Source organism: Argopecten irradians, chromosome 13, assembly GCF_041381155.1.
Source record: "Argopecten irradians isolate NY chromosome 13, Ai_NY, whole genome shotgun sequence".
In the NCBI taxonomy this organism is placed as follows: Eukaryota; Metazoa; Mollusca; class Bivalvia; order Pectinida; family Pectinidae; genus Argopecten; species Argopecten irradians.
This window is the reverse complement of record NC_091146.1, coordinates 33985886-34007333: the sequence shown is the minus strand read 5'-3', so window position 1 is coordinate 34007333 and position 21448 is coordinate 33985886. Positions and strand designations below refer to the sequence as shown.

General features: G+C 39.6%; 1 protein-coding gene across 1 annotated transcript; it reads right to left on the bottom strand.

Annotated features, from left to right (window-relative positions):
• Window positions 1-12141: 12141 nt before the first annotated feature.
• On the bottom strand, window positions 12142-21445 carry LOC138306389 (uncharacterized). Its single transcript, XM_069246826.1, has 5 exons — window positions 21300-21445; window positions 20714-20841; window positions 20313-20443; window positions 15108-15275; window positions 12142-13659 (listed from the first exon to the last, which is right to left on the bottom strand). Exons 1-5 carry the CDS (start codon window positions 21417-21419, stop codon window positions 13580-13582), a joined length of 627 nt encoding a protein of 208 aa, XP_069102927.1. The 5' UTR covers window positions 21420-21445; the 3' UTR covers window positions 12142-13579.
• Window positions 21446-21448: the final 3 nt, after the last annotated feature.

Here is a 21448-nt window from a genome sequence, read left to right as displayed (position 1 = left end):
ACGAAGATAAGGTAACGTGAGTTTGCCGAGATATGCAAATAAGATGTAGTGATATTTTTATCAGCAAAAAGTCACTAATTAATATTCAAAAGTCATATTTTATTAAAGAATCCATTCATATAAAATTCTTCTAATTGAAAAAAAACTTTAGGATGAAATAATTTTCATTTGACGTATTATTAAATTCAATTTTTCAAAGTTACTTCAACAATATAGCACTCATTGTCGGGCTATAAAAAAATCATGCGCACATTATCAAGCCATTGTAATCAAGTTCAAGTCCGTTTCAGAATCGTTTCATCCACCAAACTCACCAATAAGATCCTTTTCCGCCAAAACGAGTTACAGATTTTTATACCACACATAAACACGTAACGTTTTTGACACAACGGCGACGTCACATACTGCACGCTTTCCAACATCAGTCTTGACGTCAATGCATGACGCAATCACAACATAGAATGACGTCACTCTATTATTATTGATGTGACACTGAGAAATAGGTAGTTCGGTCAAAGTTCACCGTGTCAGCCAATCAGAATAAGCACAGAATTTATACCACGTGCGGTATAAACAAATTGTTAATTAACAGCTGCATCGTATATTTGATAACCTGAGAGTTGAATAACTCCGCCTATTGTGGAAGAAAAATGAATATCATATCAAGGACTTATGTGTTCTTGATTTTATTATCCAAAACCCGACCAGGGCGTCTTATGTCTTCTGGTAAAACCAACATTGCAAAATTCTGACTTTTTCATAAAACCTGCCAGTACAATGTACTCTTTATCCTCTACCCTCTACGTTATACCCTCTACCTCTACAATATACGCTCTACCTCAAAAATGTACACCGTACCTCTACCCTGAACCTCTATCTTGTACCTTCTTACTACATTGTATATTGTATATGCATATTGCAAAAAATGTAGTTCGTTTTACAACAAATTTCCCTTCAATTTCACGTGGAAGTAGAAATTATTTGTAGATTCCTTACATAGCATTTGTATACTTTCCCGTAGATCTATAGAGCTATATGATTTTAAGGTAGCTTCATACTTTTGGGAAAACACATGTCATTTTTTTCTAACATGTCCTATTTTCTTGTTAGTTTTTCATGCAGATTTCAAATATGTGAAAAAATATGGGTGCTCTCGAACAATGTTTTGAGATATTTGAGCTTGAAATAATACCATCTGTGCAAATTTGCTGACCGAAATTAGAAAAATTGAGATATTTCATGTTAGATTATTTACATTTCACTTAGGCTTGTGGATTTATGAAATAAGGATAGAGAACAATCAAATTTATGCTGAGGAATCGTCTTTTTCCACAAAAAAGAAATGTTTTCAAAAAAGAAATGTTTTCAAGATATTTGGCAAAAACTTGAAAAGGAGCAAATATTAAATTTACTTGTACAACTTTCTTGTCAACATTTATGCAAGTTTTCATTTGAAAATGATGAACCCTTCAGTAAGATGTATTTCTATACTTACCATAATATTACTTCGTAACGTTATCGAATTTATATATCTAGATCTTTTCAGCCTATTCAATATTCTCAGTGTGTTAGGCCTAGGCCCTAATCGGTGTCGTCTGCTGCGAGCTAGCGAGGTGTTCCGAAAACATACGAAAGGCTCCGAAAGTCGTCTGATCTGGAACTCCTCGGGGAATAGATATTCTCGAGATAATACCCGATGAGTTCAGGATGGATTAGGCCTACCTGCCTTTGCTGCGCTCTTAACTGGAATAGTACCTGTTGTAGTCTTTTCTACTCTCCGCTTGACTTCGCCCCGAAAAGTATTTAAGAGCGCAGCCTAGCGGAGAAAATTTGTACAAACCATTATAAAACGTCTGTTTGCATTATCTCGTACTTGTTTGATGTCGCTTACCTACTTGGTAATAAAACTGAACCACATAAAATATCAAATTCTCATCGAGGCATTATTTTTTTTACATAATACATATGAAGGTCTTTCTGAAGGGAATTTATACGGCAAGTCCACAAATTGTGAATTTGACGTCTTGTGAGCGGTCCGGTAGATATAAAGAATGGTAGTTATGTTTGTTTTGGACAAAAATAATATGTAAATGCATGTATACGCATAAAATAATCGGAAACCTACAAAAAAGTAAAGAAAACTGTGCCCGAGTGATTTTCGGAGGCAGTGCTCCTCTACGACACATAGGGACCAATTCGTACCCGGCCGAAAGGTATAGTAGGCCGGGTACGTACATTGTATATTCGTTCTATATACAAGTCAGTTCATTTTGATGCCTTGAAAATATACAGGAGAATATTCCCAATATACAAAAGTATGTACAACATCGGTATTGTATACAATTATCTGTAATTCGTCTTGTCTAATGATACGACAAAATTGCAAGAATGCTCAACACACGTGGACAAGTTAGCGACAGCATCGATAAAACTCTTTCTAAACATCGTATCATCACGTTTCATGAATGCGATTAATATTTTAGTTTCGTCGCAATTTATTCCGTTATAGCAATTTCACCATCTTTAAAGACCCACTACATTTCCGAGACAAATATTAGGAATTTCTTAAACCACATGAAAAGAATTATATACATGGTCTAAGATGAGATTACAACATGTAACTGATTCTAGTACCCTCTACCCTCTACCTCTACCCCCCCCGTCTACCCTCTACCTTCTACCCCTCTACCCCTACCCTATACCCCTTAGCATCTACCCCCTACCTATTACCCTCTACCCTCTCCCCCTACCCTATCAGAGTGCGCATGCGCAGGTTCTGACCCCTACCCTGTACCCTCTACCTCTACCCCCCCGTCTACCCTCTACCGTCTACCCCTCTACCCCTATACCCCTTAGCATCTACCCCCTACCTATTACCCTCTACCCTCTCCCCCTACCCTATCAGAGTGCGCATGCGCAGGTTCTGACCCCTACCCTGTACCCCTTACCCTGTACCCTCTACCCCTACCTTCTACCCCTACTCTCTAACCCCTACCATCTACCCATTACTCCTACCCTTAAAAGGAATCATTTTAACGAACCTCTTATTACTTGATAAAAACAATTTCTCAATTACTTTCCTAACAATGACAGTCGGTCATTTTAATTCCGAGTCATACTTGCGTACTTCTACCCTGTACCCTTACTGCCTACCCTGTACCCATTTTCCTGTACCCTCTACCCCTACCCCCTACCATCTACCCCCTACACTCTATACCGTACCCTCTTTCTCCTACCTCTACCCGCTACCTCTTCCCTCTACATCTACCCTCTACCCTCCACCTCTACCCCTTTACCCCCTACCCCCTACCCTCTGCCCTCTACCTCCTGCCTACACCATGCACACATTTTTGATACTCCAAATCATTATATTCAATCCCATACACTACAGACTTTAAAATGTTTATGATAACAAAATGTTGAATCAAATACACTGTACAACTGTTATTGTATGTGATTCAGTGGGTATTTTTTCCTCATCAAATACAACTATTACGAATGATTTTGAGATGTTATAGATTTTCTCTGGGGGTCAGTAATAGCCGATATGTATATAATGTTAAGCTTCCATTACATACGGATAATTTCAATCTAGTTTGGTAAGTTTGCACTCATGCCTAATACAGTTAAAACAAACTATGCTCAAAAGTGTACATGTATTTTACCTATTCTTTCATATTAATAAACTTATCCTATGGACTTGCATTTAAAAGGTCATGCGAGTGTGGAAGTCCAGAAAAGATTCCGAAATTAACCAAATAAGTTGTGTAAATTGATAAAGAAACATAAAGGTTTTCCTGTTCGGTAATTTTATACTTATCACAAAATCAAATGCTTCGATATAGTATTTAAAACAGGCTTTAAGTCTTTTCAGTTCCAATATTACGTTGCAAAACCTATCCTTGGATTCAATAAACAAACGCGATAAAATAGGGTTGAAAGTCTTCTTGGAATTCTAAGAGTCTCAGCTAAAAGTAACTTGTAACTTCTCGTAGCACTTCCTCCTCATCGCAGGCGAAACACATCTTCTCAAGACGTTTGAACTTGTTTTGTATGTGGTGAAGAACATCGATTTGTTCACACTGACTTCGTGCTTATTATTATTTCTATTCTTAGTAAATACAACTTAATGGCTTACATTCATAACTATGTACAATTTTGATATTTTCCTTCTTCGAAGACAAAGTGGAAAACGCTAGTCAAAAGAAACGTCTGATCTAAAAAAACGATGGTTTGAAAAACCGTTTGAATATTGACAAGGACTGGAAGACTTAAATGTTCATGTATACAGAATTCGTAGAAGAAACCTTTCTAATTGCTTAAATTACTACCACGTGATAACATGCAAAAAATAAGACAAACATTGAACATTCTTATGGGAATTCCAGGTTCAAGTTTATAATGACGTTGTATTGAATTTAGCGTGTCGTTGCCAATCATTATGAAACCGTTAAGGATAACAATAGAACATATTCATATACATATTTCTGTAAACATCCAACTGAAATCTGCCTTCTATAATAATATCATAACAAGGAATGACCACAGGGATCTGAGAAACAATTACAGATTAATCGCGTGTGTGTCCATAGGTGATTTTGGACGTTTTAAGGGTCTAGCTAAACAAGAGGCCCATGGGCCTTAACGGTCACCTGATATTTTTTACAAATTAGTTATTCTTATTATCCGGTATCGAGTATAACAAGGAATGACCACAGGGATCTGAGAAACAATTACAGATTAGTCACTAGAGTTTCCATAGGTGATTTTGGACGTTTTATATAAGGGTCTATCTAAAAAAAGTCAAATCACAGGGATCTGAGAAACAATGACAGGTTATTCACTAGAGTTTCCATAGGTGATTTTGGACGTTTTATATAAGGGTCGACTATCTAAAAAAAACCGTCAAATCACAATATACATGCTGTATATGATACAGCATTTACAGCATGATTTCGAGGATTGTTTTAATCTAAACCAGTAAAACATCAAACAAAAGGTCCAGTTGTCGTTGCGGTCTTGTGACAAGCTTGGCTAACGATGAATTAGAAAACAGAAATGTTTTTTCAATGTGGTAAGTTTATAATAGTGACGTTGGCGTCAATCATGGATGTTATTTAGTTAGACAGGGCAATGTTTTTTAGACGGGTTAAAATAACTACACTCGTTGAGCCGCCTTCTTTTAAATAGAAGAACTTTTAGATTTGCTTTAAAGATGGCACTATGGTACCTATCTTGAATTTCGGATCGTTTTGTAACATAACAACACTTGTGTTCTGGATCAAGTTTCATCTACATCGCATTGATACAAGAACAAGTTCAAAATACGTTTTTAATATGGTGGCTATATTGAATTTTGGAAAGACCAAAGAAATAACACCACTTATTCGTGACCAGGTCAGGATTTCCGACAACGTTAAAGACCCATTATGTTTTCGACAAACCACAAAGATCAACATCAAAGAGGCAATGAGGCTGATTTTTGGTTACATACATAACCACGAAGCAAAATATGGCATAAATGGGTTGTTCTTAATTCCATATGAAACATATAACAAACAAAATTGACAAGTGGGTAAAGGGTAGGGGTAGGGGGTAGAGTACCCAACTAAGACTCGGCCTTTAAAATGTTCGACTGCTATTGTTAGGAAAGTAATCATGAAAATGCTTTTAATCTTGTATCTATTATCATTCTATTTAGAGTTCATCAAAATGATTCCTTTATAATCTTTTGTAATTCCAGGCGTCATAATCCGCGTATGCGCACGGCGATAGACCGTAATAACAGCTCATGTTGGGTAGAAAGTAGGGGGTATAAGGTAAAGAGCAGAGGGTAGAGGGTACGGAGTACAGGGTAGGGGGTATATGGTAGGGGGTGAAGGGTACAGGGTAGGGGTTACAGGGTAGGGGCACATGGTAGGGAGTAAAGGGTACAGGGTAGGGGGTATATGGTAGAGGGTAGGGGGTACATGGTAGGGAGTAAAGGGTACAGGGTAGGAGGTAGATGGTAGGGGTACAGGGTACGGAGTACAGGGTAGGGGGTATATGGTAGGGGTACAGGGTATAGGGTAGGAGGTACACGGTAGGGGGTAAAGGGTACAGGGTAGGGGTACAGGGTACAGGGTAGGAGGTACATGGTAGAGGGTAAAGGGTACAGGGTAGGGGTACAGGGTAGGGGGTAAAGGGTACAGGGTAGGAGGTACATGGTAGGGGGTAAAGGGTACAGGGTACGGAGTACAGGGTAGGGGTTATATGGTAGGGGTAGGGGGTACATGGTAGGGGGTAAAGGATACAGGGTAGGGGTACAGGGTAGGGGGTACAGGGTACAGGGTAGGGGGTACGGGGTAGGGGGTACAGGGTACAGGGTAGGGGGTACATGGTAGGGGGTAAAGGGTACAGGGTAGGGGGTACGGGGTAGGGGGTACAGGGTACAGGGTAGGGGGTACATGGTAGGGGGTAAAGGGTACAGGGTAGGGGGTACATGGTAGGGATACAGGGTACAGGGTAGGAGGTACATGGTAGGGGGTAAAGGGTACAGGGTAGGAGGTACATGGTAGGGGTACAGGGTACAGGGTAGGGGGTATATGGTAGGGGTACAGGGTAGGGGGTACAGGGTACAGGGTAGGAGGTACATGGCAGGGGTACAGGGTAGGGGGTACAGGGTAGGGGGTACAGGGTACAGGGTAGGAGGTACATGGCAGGGGGTAAAGGGTACAGGGTAGGGGTACAGGGTACAGGGTAGGAGGTACATGGTAGGGATACAGGGTACAGGGTAGGAGGTACATGGCAGGGGGTAAAGGGTACAGGGTAGGGGTACAGGGTACAGGGTAGGAGGTACATGGTAGGGGGTAAAGGGTACAGGGTAGGGGTACAGGGTACAGGGTAGGAGGTACATGGTAGGGATACAGGGTACAGGGTAGGAGGTACATGGCAGGGGGTAAAGGGTACAGGGTAGGGGTACAGGGTACAGGGTAGGGGGTACAGGGTAGGGGGTAAAGGGTACAGGGTAGGAGGTACATGGCAGGGGGTAAAGGGTACAGGGTAGGGGGTACATGGTAGGGGTAAAGGGTACAGGGTAGGGGGTACATGGTAGGGGTGAAGGGTACAGGGTAGGGGGTACAGGGTAGGGGGTAAAGAGTACAGGGTAGGAGGTAAAGGGTACAGGGTAGGGGTTACAGGGTAGGGGCACAGGGTACAGGGTAGGGGGTATAGGGTAGGGGTAGGGGTACAGGGTAGGGGTACAGGGTAGGGGGTACTACTGGGTAGAGGAACAGGGTACAGGGTAGAGGTACATGGTACAAGGTAGGGGTACAGGGTATGAGGTACAGGGTACAGGGTAGGAGATACAGGGTACAAGGTAGGGGGAACAGGGTACAGTGTATACTTGGAACAGTCTCCCATCAAATGTTGTTCAGTCTAGGATAGTTAAGCAATTTGAATATGAACTCGATTCACATTGGAAAAATCAGCCACTAAAGTATTTATACACTGAAAAAATAAATCCGTGAATTTCTAAGAGCTGACTATTATAGGATTATAAAAAATCCTGTACATGTTAACATGTATGTTGTCAGAATAAATCTATGTATCTATGTATTAATGTTTAGTTTAAACAATATCCTATTCAAAAAGGATACAAAATACAAGAAAGGCTGGATTCAGAAACAAGTACAATGTACTTATATTAATCTGTCTCCATATATATATAACACACAAGCAATTGGACGGTACTGATTATTTCTACTATGAGTTATCAGTGCTAAGGTGCTTTTCAACAAATGAATGATTTATCTACCCACAGCAATCCATTTTATCATGCATGCATTTTATATTATGTCAATACAATAGTTTCCTTTACGCAACTTTAAATTATCCTCCTCGTCGTCGCCATTTTCTCATAGAATACAAATCGCCTCTAATCTCGACAGATTGCTATATCTGGGTCAAGGATTTATCTACGTCCTTGATATGGGTAGATAAATTATTCACTTGTTGAAAAGACCAAGTTAAGTGACGCTTCTCGGTGGTAATGTTTTGTAAGCAGTCTCAATCGGAGATGGCCCGGGCCGATACCAAACGGTGTCGGCTTATTCCATGTTTTGATATAGCACTGCACTCTGGCCCTCACCAGACATCTATCTGTCATAATGTCTAAGTCTGGTGTCAGGGCCAGAGTATCTCGGGCTACAATGTATCATATCACATCATGCTTATGTTGCGTAATATTAAAAACTCGTTCAACTTTTGTAGTGTTATCTCATTGAAGTAAACTGGAAATTCCGTCAGATCACTACGTGTAACCAGTGTGTGTAATCGTACACCGGATTTAGCTACCACCGAAGTGGCAAAACTTTTGCACCATTATGCATGTATACTGTTTTCACGTATTGTCTCATTTACACAATTGACTTATCAATATACGGGGAATTACTTAATCATAACATTATCCACCAAAGCAGCCCATACATAATAAACAAGTCAACATATTATAATATGTTTTGCAGCCCACTACCTTTACATTTGCTATGAGCCGTACACCTCCTTGCGATTTGGACGAGCCTTTTGGCATAATGAGACGGACTGAGAAGTATTTTTCTTGTGAATCTATCCTTATATATCTTAATAGAGTAGTACTAAATTATGTATTTATGGGCGATGGAAAGTTTTTTTCCAGCATCTGTTCTAACGACAGGCGATTTACATCGGTACCTTCCTTGATGTGGTGGCATGTTAACATCTGTCAAGTTTTTTTGCGACACTTCTCGAAAACTATTTATATATCATTGTGTGGCTGACATATTTGGAAACACGTTCATCAAACGTCAGTATCCAAAAACATCTCAAAATGTAGATAATAGCGACAATCTTGGCTCTATTCAAATCCTGATTTTCTCACTCTCGCTTCAGGGGGTACCTAGTTCCGGTGTCATTAATTACCATGCATACAGTGAGTAAGTAACTTTTGTAACTGAAGAAAAATACTAGTTTGATTGTTCAGCGGTGTAGCATCTTTAATTATTAGATATTTAGGAAGATGCAATACATATAAGCACTGTTGTTTGTTACACCACAGAAGAAAGGTGATTTGAATAGTCCACCATCTAACAAATTACGGCCTATAAGGCAATTCATGTACAATTCATATACAATTCATATACAATGCATTCATTAGATGAAATATAGGTCCAATTCCGCTTCGTTTCATACAGGATATAACAACATTCCATTCGGGGTCACATCCTGGTGACCTTTATATTCACTGTACGTTAGTCACTGTTAAGCTTCATCAGCTGAAAACGATATGTATCTATATTATGCTCATCCAAATATCTACTTGCATGACTACGGAAGCGTAATAGGCTCATGTACGACAATATTTTTCAGGATAACGAAAATGTTTTATTTGGCGGCCGCCATATAATTATATGGCGGCTGCCAAATAATTATCTGGCGGCCGCCACTTAATTATCTGGCGGCCGCCATATAACATTTTCGCTATCCTAAAAAATATTTTCGTACGTGAGCCTAATACGCTTCCATACATGAAAGTAAATTATGATAGCTTATCCAAACTATTTCGTCCAAGACAAGAAATTTTGGATTGATTGGTCGATTTGAAAGTCACCAGAGCGTGACATTTTTACAGCACAGATGTACTTTGGTTGCAATCAAAGTTTTAAGAATTAACACATTATATTCAAATAAATCCACATGAAGCACGCTAGCATAGTGATATCTATACCTATAGCCAACTATTCTCATGCTTCAACATTGCCGAAATGTGAAGTAAAAACGAGATAATTAACATTATATCGTTTATGAAATTTCGCGATATTGGATATACATGTGTACATTAAATTCATCAAACTTCAATTGTTCGCGGATCAATTTTTTTGCGTATATACATGTTCTATGAAAATATCAATCCTTCAAAATTACCGGCTACACATTTCTGTCTTTGCATATTACAGAGTAAGCTCCCTTACAGGTAGGTATCCATTGTTACGTCATTATTTTGTGTGCGCAATTCACATTGTTTTCTACGAAAAGAATGACGTTACGCTCCTAAACACACGACGTCACAATCAATACTTATCCCACAAGGGCAGATAACTCTGTGCCATGCAAATACAGAATACATCAAACTCCCAGTGAAACAAGAGGCCCAGAGGGCCTGTATCGCTCACCTGGTTTGTAATGCCAAGTAATGTTCTGAATATAAGTTCATTGTTTCTTTTCTGAAGAAATTTGGATATTTACCTCTAATTCCCCTATTGGGCCAACTCTTTCTCCTCCAGGGGGGTCAAAGCCAAAATTTATACAAATTCTGTTAACCCCAAGGATGTTTCTGGCCAAATTTGGTTACAATCCATGCAGAACTCTAAGACAAGTAGAATTTTTTAGGATTTACCTCTATTTCCCCTATTGGGCCCCGCCCTTCCTGCCCCCGGGGGGGGGGGGGGGTCAATGCCAAAATTTATACAAGTTCTGTTCCCCTTCCCCCAAGGATGTTTGTGGCCAAATTTGGTTACAATCCATGCAGAACTCTAGGACAAGTAGCAATTTATACGATTTACCTCTATTACCCCTATTGGGCCCCGCCCCTCCTGCCCCCAGGGGTCAGAGCCAATATTTATACAAGTTCTGTTCCTCTCCCCCCAAGGATGTTTCTGGCCAAATTTGGTTACAATCCATGCAGAACTCTAGGACAAGTAGCGATTTATAGGATTTACCTCTATTACCCCTATTGGGCCCCGCCCCTCCTGCCCCCGAGGGGTCAGAGCCAAAATTTATACAAGTTCTGTTCCCCTTCCCCCAAGGATGTTTCTGGCCAAATTTGGTTACAATCCATGCAGAACTCTAGGACAAGTAGAGATTTATAGGATTTACCTCTATTACCCCTATTGGGCCCCGCCCCTCCTGCCCCCTTGGGGTCAGAGCCAAAATTTATACAAGTTCTGTTCCCCTTCCCCCAAGGATGTTTCTGGCCAAATTTGGTTACAATCCATGCAGAACTCTAGGACAAGTAGCAATTAATATGATTTACCTCTATTACCCCTATTGGGCCCCGCCCCTCCTGCCCCCAGGGGGTCAGAGCCAAAATGTATACAAGTTCTGTTCCTCTCCCTCCAAGGATGTTTCTGGCCAAATTTGGTTACAATCCATGCAGAACCCTATGACAAGTAGCGATTTATAGGATTTACCTCTATTACCCCTATTGGGCCCCGCCCCTCCTGCCCCCTGGGGGTCAGAGCCAAAATTTATACAAGTTCTGTTCCCCTTCCCCCAAGGATGTTTCTGGCCAAATTTGGTTACAATCCATGCAGAACTCTAGGACAAGTAGCGATTTATAGGATTTAACTCTATTACCCCTATTGGGCCCCGCCCCTCCTGCCCCCTTGGGGTCAGAGCCAAAATTTATACAAGTTCTGTTCCCCTTCCCCCAAGGATGTTTCTGGCCAAATTTGGTTACAATCCATGCAGAACTCTAGGACAAGTAGCAATTTATAGGATTTACCTCTATTACCCCTATTGGGCCCCGCCCCTCCTGCCCCCTGGGGGTCAGAGCCAAAATTTATACAAGTTCTGTTCCCCTTCCCCCAAGGATGTTTCTTGCCAAATTTGGTTACAATCCATGCAGAACTCTAGGACAAGTAGCGATTTATAGGATTTACCTCTATTACCCCTATTGGGCCCCGCTCCTCCTGCCCCCAGGGGGTCAGAGCCAAAATTTATACAAGTTCTGTTCCCCTTCCCCCAAGGATGTTTCTGGCCAAATTTGGTTACAATCCATGCAGAACTCTAGGACAAGTAGCGATTTATAGGATTTAACTCTATTACCCCTATTGGGCCCCGCCCCTCCTGCCCCCTTGGGGTCAGAGCCAAAATTTATACAAGTTCTGTTCCCCTTCCCCCAATGATGTTTCTGGCTAAATTTGGTTACAATCCATCCATAACTCTTTGACTAGTTGCGATTTAAAGGAAATGTTGACGGACGGACGACGGATGGACGGACGCCGGACGCCGCGCCGACGCCGGACGCCGGACGCCGCGCCATAACATAAGCTCACCGGCCCTTCAGGCTAGGTGAGCTAAAAAAAAGAAGATTTTATTGCTTTTATGATAAATATAACAACACAGTTTTGTTGTATATGAGATAGTCGTGTTTATTTACAAAAATATACAGACCATATTGGTCTATCACAGTTAAGTCAATAGATAGTCTACATGTCAAGTCTATTCAATATACACCACAGTCTATATAAACGTGTTTACCTCTACGTATAAATACAAGGCCATACAAACTTAATTTTGTGATTCTGACTAAAATTGTTGTTATGTTGCTGAAAAACAAGGTATAAATGTATATATTAAGATCGGATTTTATCTCACAGATGTAAAAATTTGAAAATTCAAGAAAAACAATAGATCATTGTGAATAGGAAGATTATTTGGAATTAAAGCACTCATATCGATACTCCATCATGGTTTGAAAGTTAAAACATGATACGTAGAACAATAAAATAAAACAAGATCAGTCTTTGTTTTAAGACTTAGCACTTATCAATTAAATAAACACAAATAACAGAACAGAGGCTAGAATTGTTCGATTAGCATAATTGAAGTCTGATAATTAAAACATAAGTCAAAAATATAACTTTAATTGTTATGAACATAAAAGATAGCTTGACCAGATATTACACAAAAATATCTGACATTTAGACATATATTTATACTCTTTAATTTCAATTTCAATTTTTAATTTATATCTTAATTCTGACACTGATAATTCTGGAGAAGGGGAGATCACTACTCAGGGGAAATAACTCCAAATAATGCTAGTGAAAATAACATTATAGCACAGATTGTAATTATAATATACATGATTAACTGATAATAAGACAATAATTTCTCAATACCTAATTAGTATAGACAAAGAGAAAAGAAAACATAAATTTTCTCCTATTGAAATTAAATTATCATTAATTATTTATTTGTTAATTAAAGTTCAAACGTTAAACAAGAATCACTGCCGTATTTCATATCCCAATGATTCACAAGAAAATCACAGAAAAATCACAGGTCGTAATTGGGGTTTATCGGGGTCGGATGTAGCCAAATTAACCAATCACCAGGCAGTATGCAGTCACGCCTCGTGCTTGGCGCACGTGTACCTACACAATGTCGTAAAAGTGTCAGACTTATACTGATATTGTTAATATGGTTTCCATAGGTACAGGTATAAAATCAAAGTACTAAAAGTACTGAAATTTTAAGGCCAGTGATAAAATAATTTTTGAGTCTACAATGTTACAATCATTGGACTAAAGTCTATGACAATGGTACACTGGTTTCATATATGGACGGAGAACAATCACATCTGGACGGAGAACTATCACATCTGGATGGAGAACTATCACATCTGGATGGAGAACTATCACATCTAAATGGAGAACTATCATATCTTGATGGAGAAATTTCACATCTTGATGGAGAAATATGTCACATCTGGATGGAGAACTATCATATCTTGAGGGAGAAATTTCACATCTGGAAGAACGTGCAGCATGATCAACAATCATTTCAAAGGTGATATCACTTCCTGTACGTGGGGAGGTGACAGACGCATGGAAGAGCCTGGGGGACTACGAGGGGGTTCTGAAAGTAAATTAAACAGCCATTATTACACATATAAAATCAATGCATATACCGCTTTTCATCCACACGAAAGCATCCCTTTTAAGAAAAAAGGTGCAGATAAAATACTGTATTGGCCGTAGTTAGCGCCCCCTCCCATCTTCAGGAAAAGTATTGAAGTTATTTAGAAGCCCCATCTCATGGATTTAATGATGTTTTACATGTTTGTGATGCTTATAGCATCGTCATTGTATCCCATATTACATGAACTTGCGAGTGTTTCTTATGTAAATCATGACGTAATAAAGTATCTCAGAGGAAAAAACACATTTTTACTTTGAAAGATTAATGTGTCATGAGTACCGAAAGTGTAATAATATGGCAATTTTTTTTACAGATTTTTTATACCGAACTTAAATTTTGATACCCTGATAAGCGCCCCAATTATTTTTAATATTTTTAGTGCCCTGGACGCTTATTACAACGAATATTGCGAATACGGTATGTAAAAATACCATTTCAAATTAAATTTCACATGAAAACGTCACTTTTCTCATTTCATTCCAAATTAACATTAAGGCTAGACTAGTTCAGTAACGCTAAGTGTCCAAAATGATGATTTGAGAGGAGAGTGATTGAACTGATTTTGTTTTGTTTACAGCAAGATCACGTGATGTCAGGGTATCCTAGGTTATTGTAAAACTTCAAATGATACCGGAAATCCAAATAAGTGTACCCAGATGCTTGAAGTTTGGTCAGGGCCAACTTCCAATTATTGAGTTTAACTCGACATATATTATTATTTATATACAAGATTTAACCATAGATGGGCAAACTTTGTTATCTAAATATATATATATATCTAATCTACAATTACTGCACATTGTAACTACAGCCAGATAAACTTATGGTTTCTGTGTCTATACCAAATGTCAATAAAACCAATTGAATTTGTTCCAAATCTGACAGAACGTTTTCTAAATTGACCCCAAACTTTAACCTTTCATTGGAATGACGTCATTTATCTTGGATCGTGACAAATCTATGTATTGTACATGATTATTTATTTGGTTATAGTTGTTTTCTGAGTATTTCCATTCAGTGCTTTTACACTCTGATGAAATTTAAAAACAGGATTACTGGAGCTGTTTGCGAAGGTGCTATATATTTTTCACAGCAGTAAAAAGGAGTACACTCTCATTCTGATTTAGCTAATGAATATTTTCCTACATAAAAAGTAGTGCCAATTATAAGTAATTGGTTCCAGGATAAGTATAATAAATGGTTTGTATCTTACATTACAAGGTTTATTTTGGTACTCAACATCATGGTTTCTATACGTCTCGCACTTAATTAAATTTTGTATTGTATGATACTAACCGTGTATTTTCTATATAATTATGCACCATTCACCAATACTACAATTATTTTTTTGTTAATTATATGAAGGGCATGTGACAGGTACCTACCGCCTGGAATATCCCGGGAGGTGGCGCTACCTATAGGTGGCAGTGGGGGTGTGTTGGTCATATTACGAGACATGTCCATCCTTGACATGTCGCCATCTGACATCCTCACTCGTTTTGTGTTCTGGCTGACAGGGGACGATGGTGGAACGTATTCCTTAGTGGCAGAACCTAAACAATAGAGTGAGTTATTGTACAAATGATTCATGTGTTTATTTTTCCTTCACAAGCAATATTATCTCCCCTGACTACAACATCCCTGGCTATGACATTACCTCCCCTGACTTAGAACGAATATATGTACCTGACCTACTATACCTTTCAGCCGAGTACTAAATGGTGCCTATGTGTCCTAGGGGAGCAATGCCTAAGAAAATCACTCAAGCACAATTTTCGATACTTTTTTGTAGGTTTCCGATTATTTAATGCATATACATGCATTTATATACTATTTTTGTCCAAAACAAACATAACTACCATTTTTAATATCGTCCCACTCACAAGACGTGAAAATCACAATTTGTAGACTTCCCATATATTCCCTTCAAAAAGACCTCGCAGAAAGTTTGTTATTTTATATTTTGTTCAGTTTTATTCCCTAGTAGATAACTAGTAGATAAGAAATATAAAACAAGTATGATAAAATGCTAACAACCGTTTTAATAATGGTTTGAATAACCATTACTTTGCTCCATTAGCAGTAATAGACGCCGATTGTAGCTCTAAAGACGACACCATTTTCTGTCTAAAGTCTTCTGAGCTATAATATTGAAGCAACACTGACTATGTCATTACCTTTCATGACTATGACATTATCTTCCCTCATTTTGAGATTATCTCCCCTGACTATAAAATTACTTCTCCTGACTATTACATTACCTTCAAAGACTATGACATTACTTCCGCTGACTATGACATTATCTCTCCTTATTATGACATAACTTCCCTCTACTATGACCTTACCTCCCCTGACTATGACATTATCCCCCTGACTATGACATAACTTCCCCTTACTATGACATTACCTTCCATTTCTATGACATTATCTCCCCTGATTATGACATCACCCCCCCCCTCCCCGACTGTGACCTTACCTCTCCTGACTATGACATTATCTCCCTTGACTATAACACTACCTCCCCTAAGTTATGACATAATCTCCCCTAAGTTATGACATAATCTCCCCTGACTAGTTATGACATTACCTCCCCTGACTATGACATTACCTCCCCTGACTATGACATTATCTCCCTCCCTGATATAACATTACCATCCCTGACTGTAACACATTACCTCCCTGACTGACATAACCTCCCCTGACTATAACATTACCTCCCCTAAGTTATGACATAATCTCCCCTAAGTTATGACACAATCTCCCTGACTATGACATTACCTTCAAAGACTATGACATTACTTCCGCTGACTATGACATTATCTCCCCTTATTATGACATTACTTCCCTCTACTATGACATTATCCTCCCTGACTATGACATTACCTTCCATTTCTATGACATCTCCCCTGATTATGACATTACCCCCCCCCCCTGACTGTGACATTATCTCCCCTGACTGTGACATTATCTCCCCTGACTATGACATTATCTCCCCTGACTATGACATTACCTCCCCTGACTATAACACATTACCTCCCCTGACTGTAACACATTACCTCCCCTGACTATGACATAACCTCCCCTGACTATAACATTACCTCCCCTAAGTTATGACATAATCTCCCCAAACTATGACATTATCTCCCCAAACTATGACATTATCTCCCCTGACTATGACATTAACTCCCCTGACTATGACATAACCTCCCCTGACTATGAAATTGCCTCACCTGACTTTGTCATTACCTTCCATTTCTATGACATTATCTCCCCTGACTATGACATTACCTCCCCTGACTATAACATTACCTCCCTTGACTATACCATAACCTCACCTGACTATAACATTACCTCTCCTAACTATGGCATTACCTCCCCTGACTATGACATTACCTCTCCTGACTATAACACATTACCTTCCCTGACTATAACACATTACCTCCCCTGACTATGACATTACCTCCCCTGACTATAACACATTACCTCCCCTGACTATGACATTACCTCCCCTGACTATAACATTACCTCCCCTGACTATAACACATTACCTCCCCTGACTATGACATTACCTCCCCTGACTATAACACATTACCTCCCCTGACTATGACATTACCTCCCCTGACTATAACACATTACCTCCCCTGACTATAACATTACCTCCCCTAACTATGACATAGCCTTCCCTGACTATGACATTACCTCTCCTGACTATAACACATTACCTCCCCTGACTATGACATTACCTCCCCTGACTATAACACATTACCTCCCCTGACTATGACATTACCTCCCCTGACTATAACATTACCTCCCCTGACTATGACATTACCTCCCCTGACTATGACACATTACCTCCCCTGACTATAACATTACCTCCCCTAACTATGACATAGCCTTCCCTGACTATGACATTACCTCTCCTAACTATGACATTACCTTCCGCTGACTATAACATTACCTCTCCTGACTATGACATGATCTCCCCTGACTGTAACACATTACCTCCCCTAACTATGACATAGCCTCCCCTGACTATGACATTACCTCTCCTAACTATGACATTACCTCCCCTGACTATGACATTACCTCTCCTGACTATACAATTACCTCCCCTGACTATGACATTACCTCCCCTGACTATAACACATTACCTCCCCTGACTATGACATTACCTCCCCTGACTATAACACTTACCTCCCTTGACTATGACATTACCTCCCTGACTATGACATTACCTCCCCTGACTATGACATTACCTCCCCTACTATGACATTACCTCCCCTGACTATAACACATTACCTCCCCTGACTATGACATAGCCTTCCCTGACTATGACATTACCTCTCCTGACTATGACATTACCTCCCCTACTATACATACCTCCCTACTATGACATTACCTCCCTAACTATGACATTACCTCTCCTAACTATAACATTACCTCTCCTGACTATGACATTACCTCCCCTGACTGTAACACATTACCTCCCCTAACTATGACATAACCTCACCTGACTATGACATTACCTCTCCTAACTATGACATTACCTCCCCTGACTATGACATTACCTCTCCTGACTATGACATTATCTCCCCTGACTATGACATTACCTCCCCTGACTATGACATTATCTCCCCTGACTATGACATTACCTCCCCTGACTATGACATAACCTCCCCTGACTATGACATTACCTCCCCTGACTATGACATTACCTCCCCTGACTATGACATAATCTCCCCTGAATATGACCTAATCTCCCCTGACTATGACATTACCTCCCCTGACTATGACATTATCTCCCCTGACTATGACATTACCTCCCCTGACTATGACATTACCTCCCCTGACTATGACATTATCTCCCCTGACTATGACATAACCTCCCCTGACTATGATATTGTCTCCCCTGACTATGACATAACTTTCCCTGACTAAGACATTACCACCCCTTACTATGACATTACCTCCCCTGACTATTACATTACCTGTCCTGTCTATGACATTACCTCCCCAGACTATAACACATTACCTCTCCTGACTTTGGCATTACTTCCCCTGACTATAACACATTACTTCCCCTGACTATAACACATTACCTCCCCTGATTATAACACATTACCTCCCCTGACTATGACATTATCTCCCCTGACTATGACATAACCTCCCCTGACTATGATATTTTCTCCCCTGACTATGACATAACTTTCCCTGACTAAGACATTACCACCCCTTACTATGACATTACCTCCCTTAACTATGACATAACCTCCCTTAACTATGACAATACCTCCCCTGACTATGCCATTACCTCCCTTGACTATGACATTACCTCCCCTGACTATGACATTACCTCCCCTGACTATGACATTACCTCCCCTGACTATAACACATTACCTCTCCTGACTATGGCATTACTTCCCCTGACTATAACACATTACTTCCCCTGACTATAACACATTACCTCCCCTGATTATAACACATTACCTCCCCTGACTATGACATTACCTCCCCTGATTACGACATTACCTTTCCTGACTGTGACATTATCTCCCCTGACTATGACATTACCTCCCCTGACTATGACATTATCTCCCCTGACTATGACATTACCTCCCCTGACTATGACATTATCTCCCCTGACTATGACATTACCTCCCCTGACTATGACATTACCTCCCCTGACTATGATATTATCTCCCCTGACTATGACATTATCTCCCCTGACTATTATATTACATCCTCTGACTATAACACATTACCTCCTCTGACTTAGACATTACTCCCTGACTAAGACATAACTTTCCCTGACTAAGACATTACCTTCCCTGACTATGACATTACCTCCCATGACTAGGACATTACCTCCCCTGATTTTGACATTAAATCCCTTGCCTTAATAATTATTATCGCCCCTGACTTTGACATCATCTCCCCTTACTATGACATTACCTCCCTTGACGATGAAATTATCTCCCCTGACTATGACATTATCTCCCCTGACTATAACACATTATCTCCCCTAACTATGACATTACCTCCCCTGACTATAACATTACCTCCCCTGACTATAACACATTACCTCCCCTGACACTGACATTACCTCCCCTGACTATAACACATTACCTCCCCTGACTATAACATTACCTTCCCTGACTATAACACATTATCTCCCCTGACTATAACACATTACCTCCCCTGACTATGACATTACCTCCCCTGACTATAACACATTACCTCCCCTGACTATGACATTACCTCCCCTGACTATAACACATTACCTCCCCTGACTATAACACATTACCTCCCCTGACTATAACACATTACCTCCCCTGACTATGACATTACCTCCCCTGACTATAACACATTACCTCCCCTGACTATGACATTATCTCCCCTGACATTGACATTATCTCCCCTGACACTGACATTACCTCCCCTGACACTGACATTACCTCCCTTGACTAAAACACATTATCTCCCCTGACTATGACAATACCTCCCCTAATTATGTTGTTATCTTTCTTGATTTTGCTATTACCTTAATTATGATAAGTGTAAACACCTGTTCTAATTAAAGAGTGACTTACTGGCAAAAGACCGTGGCCGTGCATTTACTGGCTGAGCTGTTGGTCTGTTAACAGTTACGTAAGATCGAAGGTTGTTTTGTGAGGCATTCACGAGTCTGTCTTCTGTCATACCAGGTTGTGTGATCTTAGAACTGGAAATCAAAAGAGGCAGTGTACCTTAATCTATAACCTATTCAATTTTTACATACACTATAAGATATTTAACACAATAAATCATTTTTATTGACTATAACTTTTAACTACAAAAGTGTTATAGATTTGATAGCTTAGTCACAAACATTATTGCAAAGTTAGTCACAAACATTATTACAAAAAACTCAAATAGCTGCATTGCCAAATCAAATAAAACATTATGAATATGATGATACATTAACCATCCAATCAAACTAAATGTTACAAACCTGATAGTGTTTTGACCAATCAGCATCCTGTTTATATCCAACTCCAATATACGGGGTGTGTTCATTGCATTTGGATTTTGTGAACTAAGAAAGTTTTCTGGATCTCCTCTTACTAAAGAAGAGTTCATCTGCAAGGGAGACAAAAAGATAAAAAAAAAATACAAAACAAACAAACATGCTGCAGGATAGCATGCCAGGCAATTATTTCAATATCCATTACTTTCATATCAAATAACAGATATTATGGATCTGAATATATTGTTAACAACATTTGGTGAAATCTTTTAACAAAATTCAATGAAATTCCATGGACATCCATTTTGCTCCATAATATTTTTTTCACTTCATTCAGGTCTGACCATTGTTTCACCCAATTATTTCAAAGACAAATTTAACAAACTAAATATCATGATATATATAAGTGTGATTTGAAATGAAGTACATGTTTGCAATATTTGCCAAAATTACAAAATCTCACGAAGTTCCATTCGCTCCCCTACCCCATCCTTACAATGGAACAGATAAATAATCATACAATGATACACAGTACACGTGAACAAGTCCAAGATCAAAAGCAACAACTTACACTCCAGGTTTGCTTTTGGGATGTCCCGACCCAGTTTAGGGAGGCCCCAGATATGCCACCTTCATCTCCCTCCAGAGGGCGCTGTACTTCCTGTTTAGGCACTGTAGTTTCGTGCGTCATTGACTGTCAAAAGGAACATAAGTGGTGAT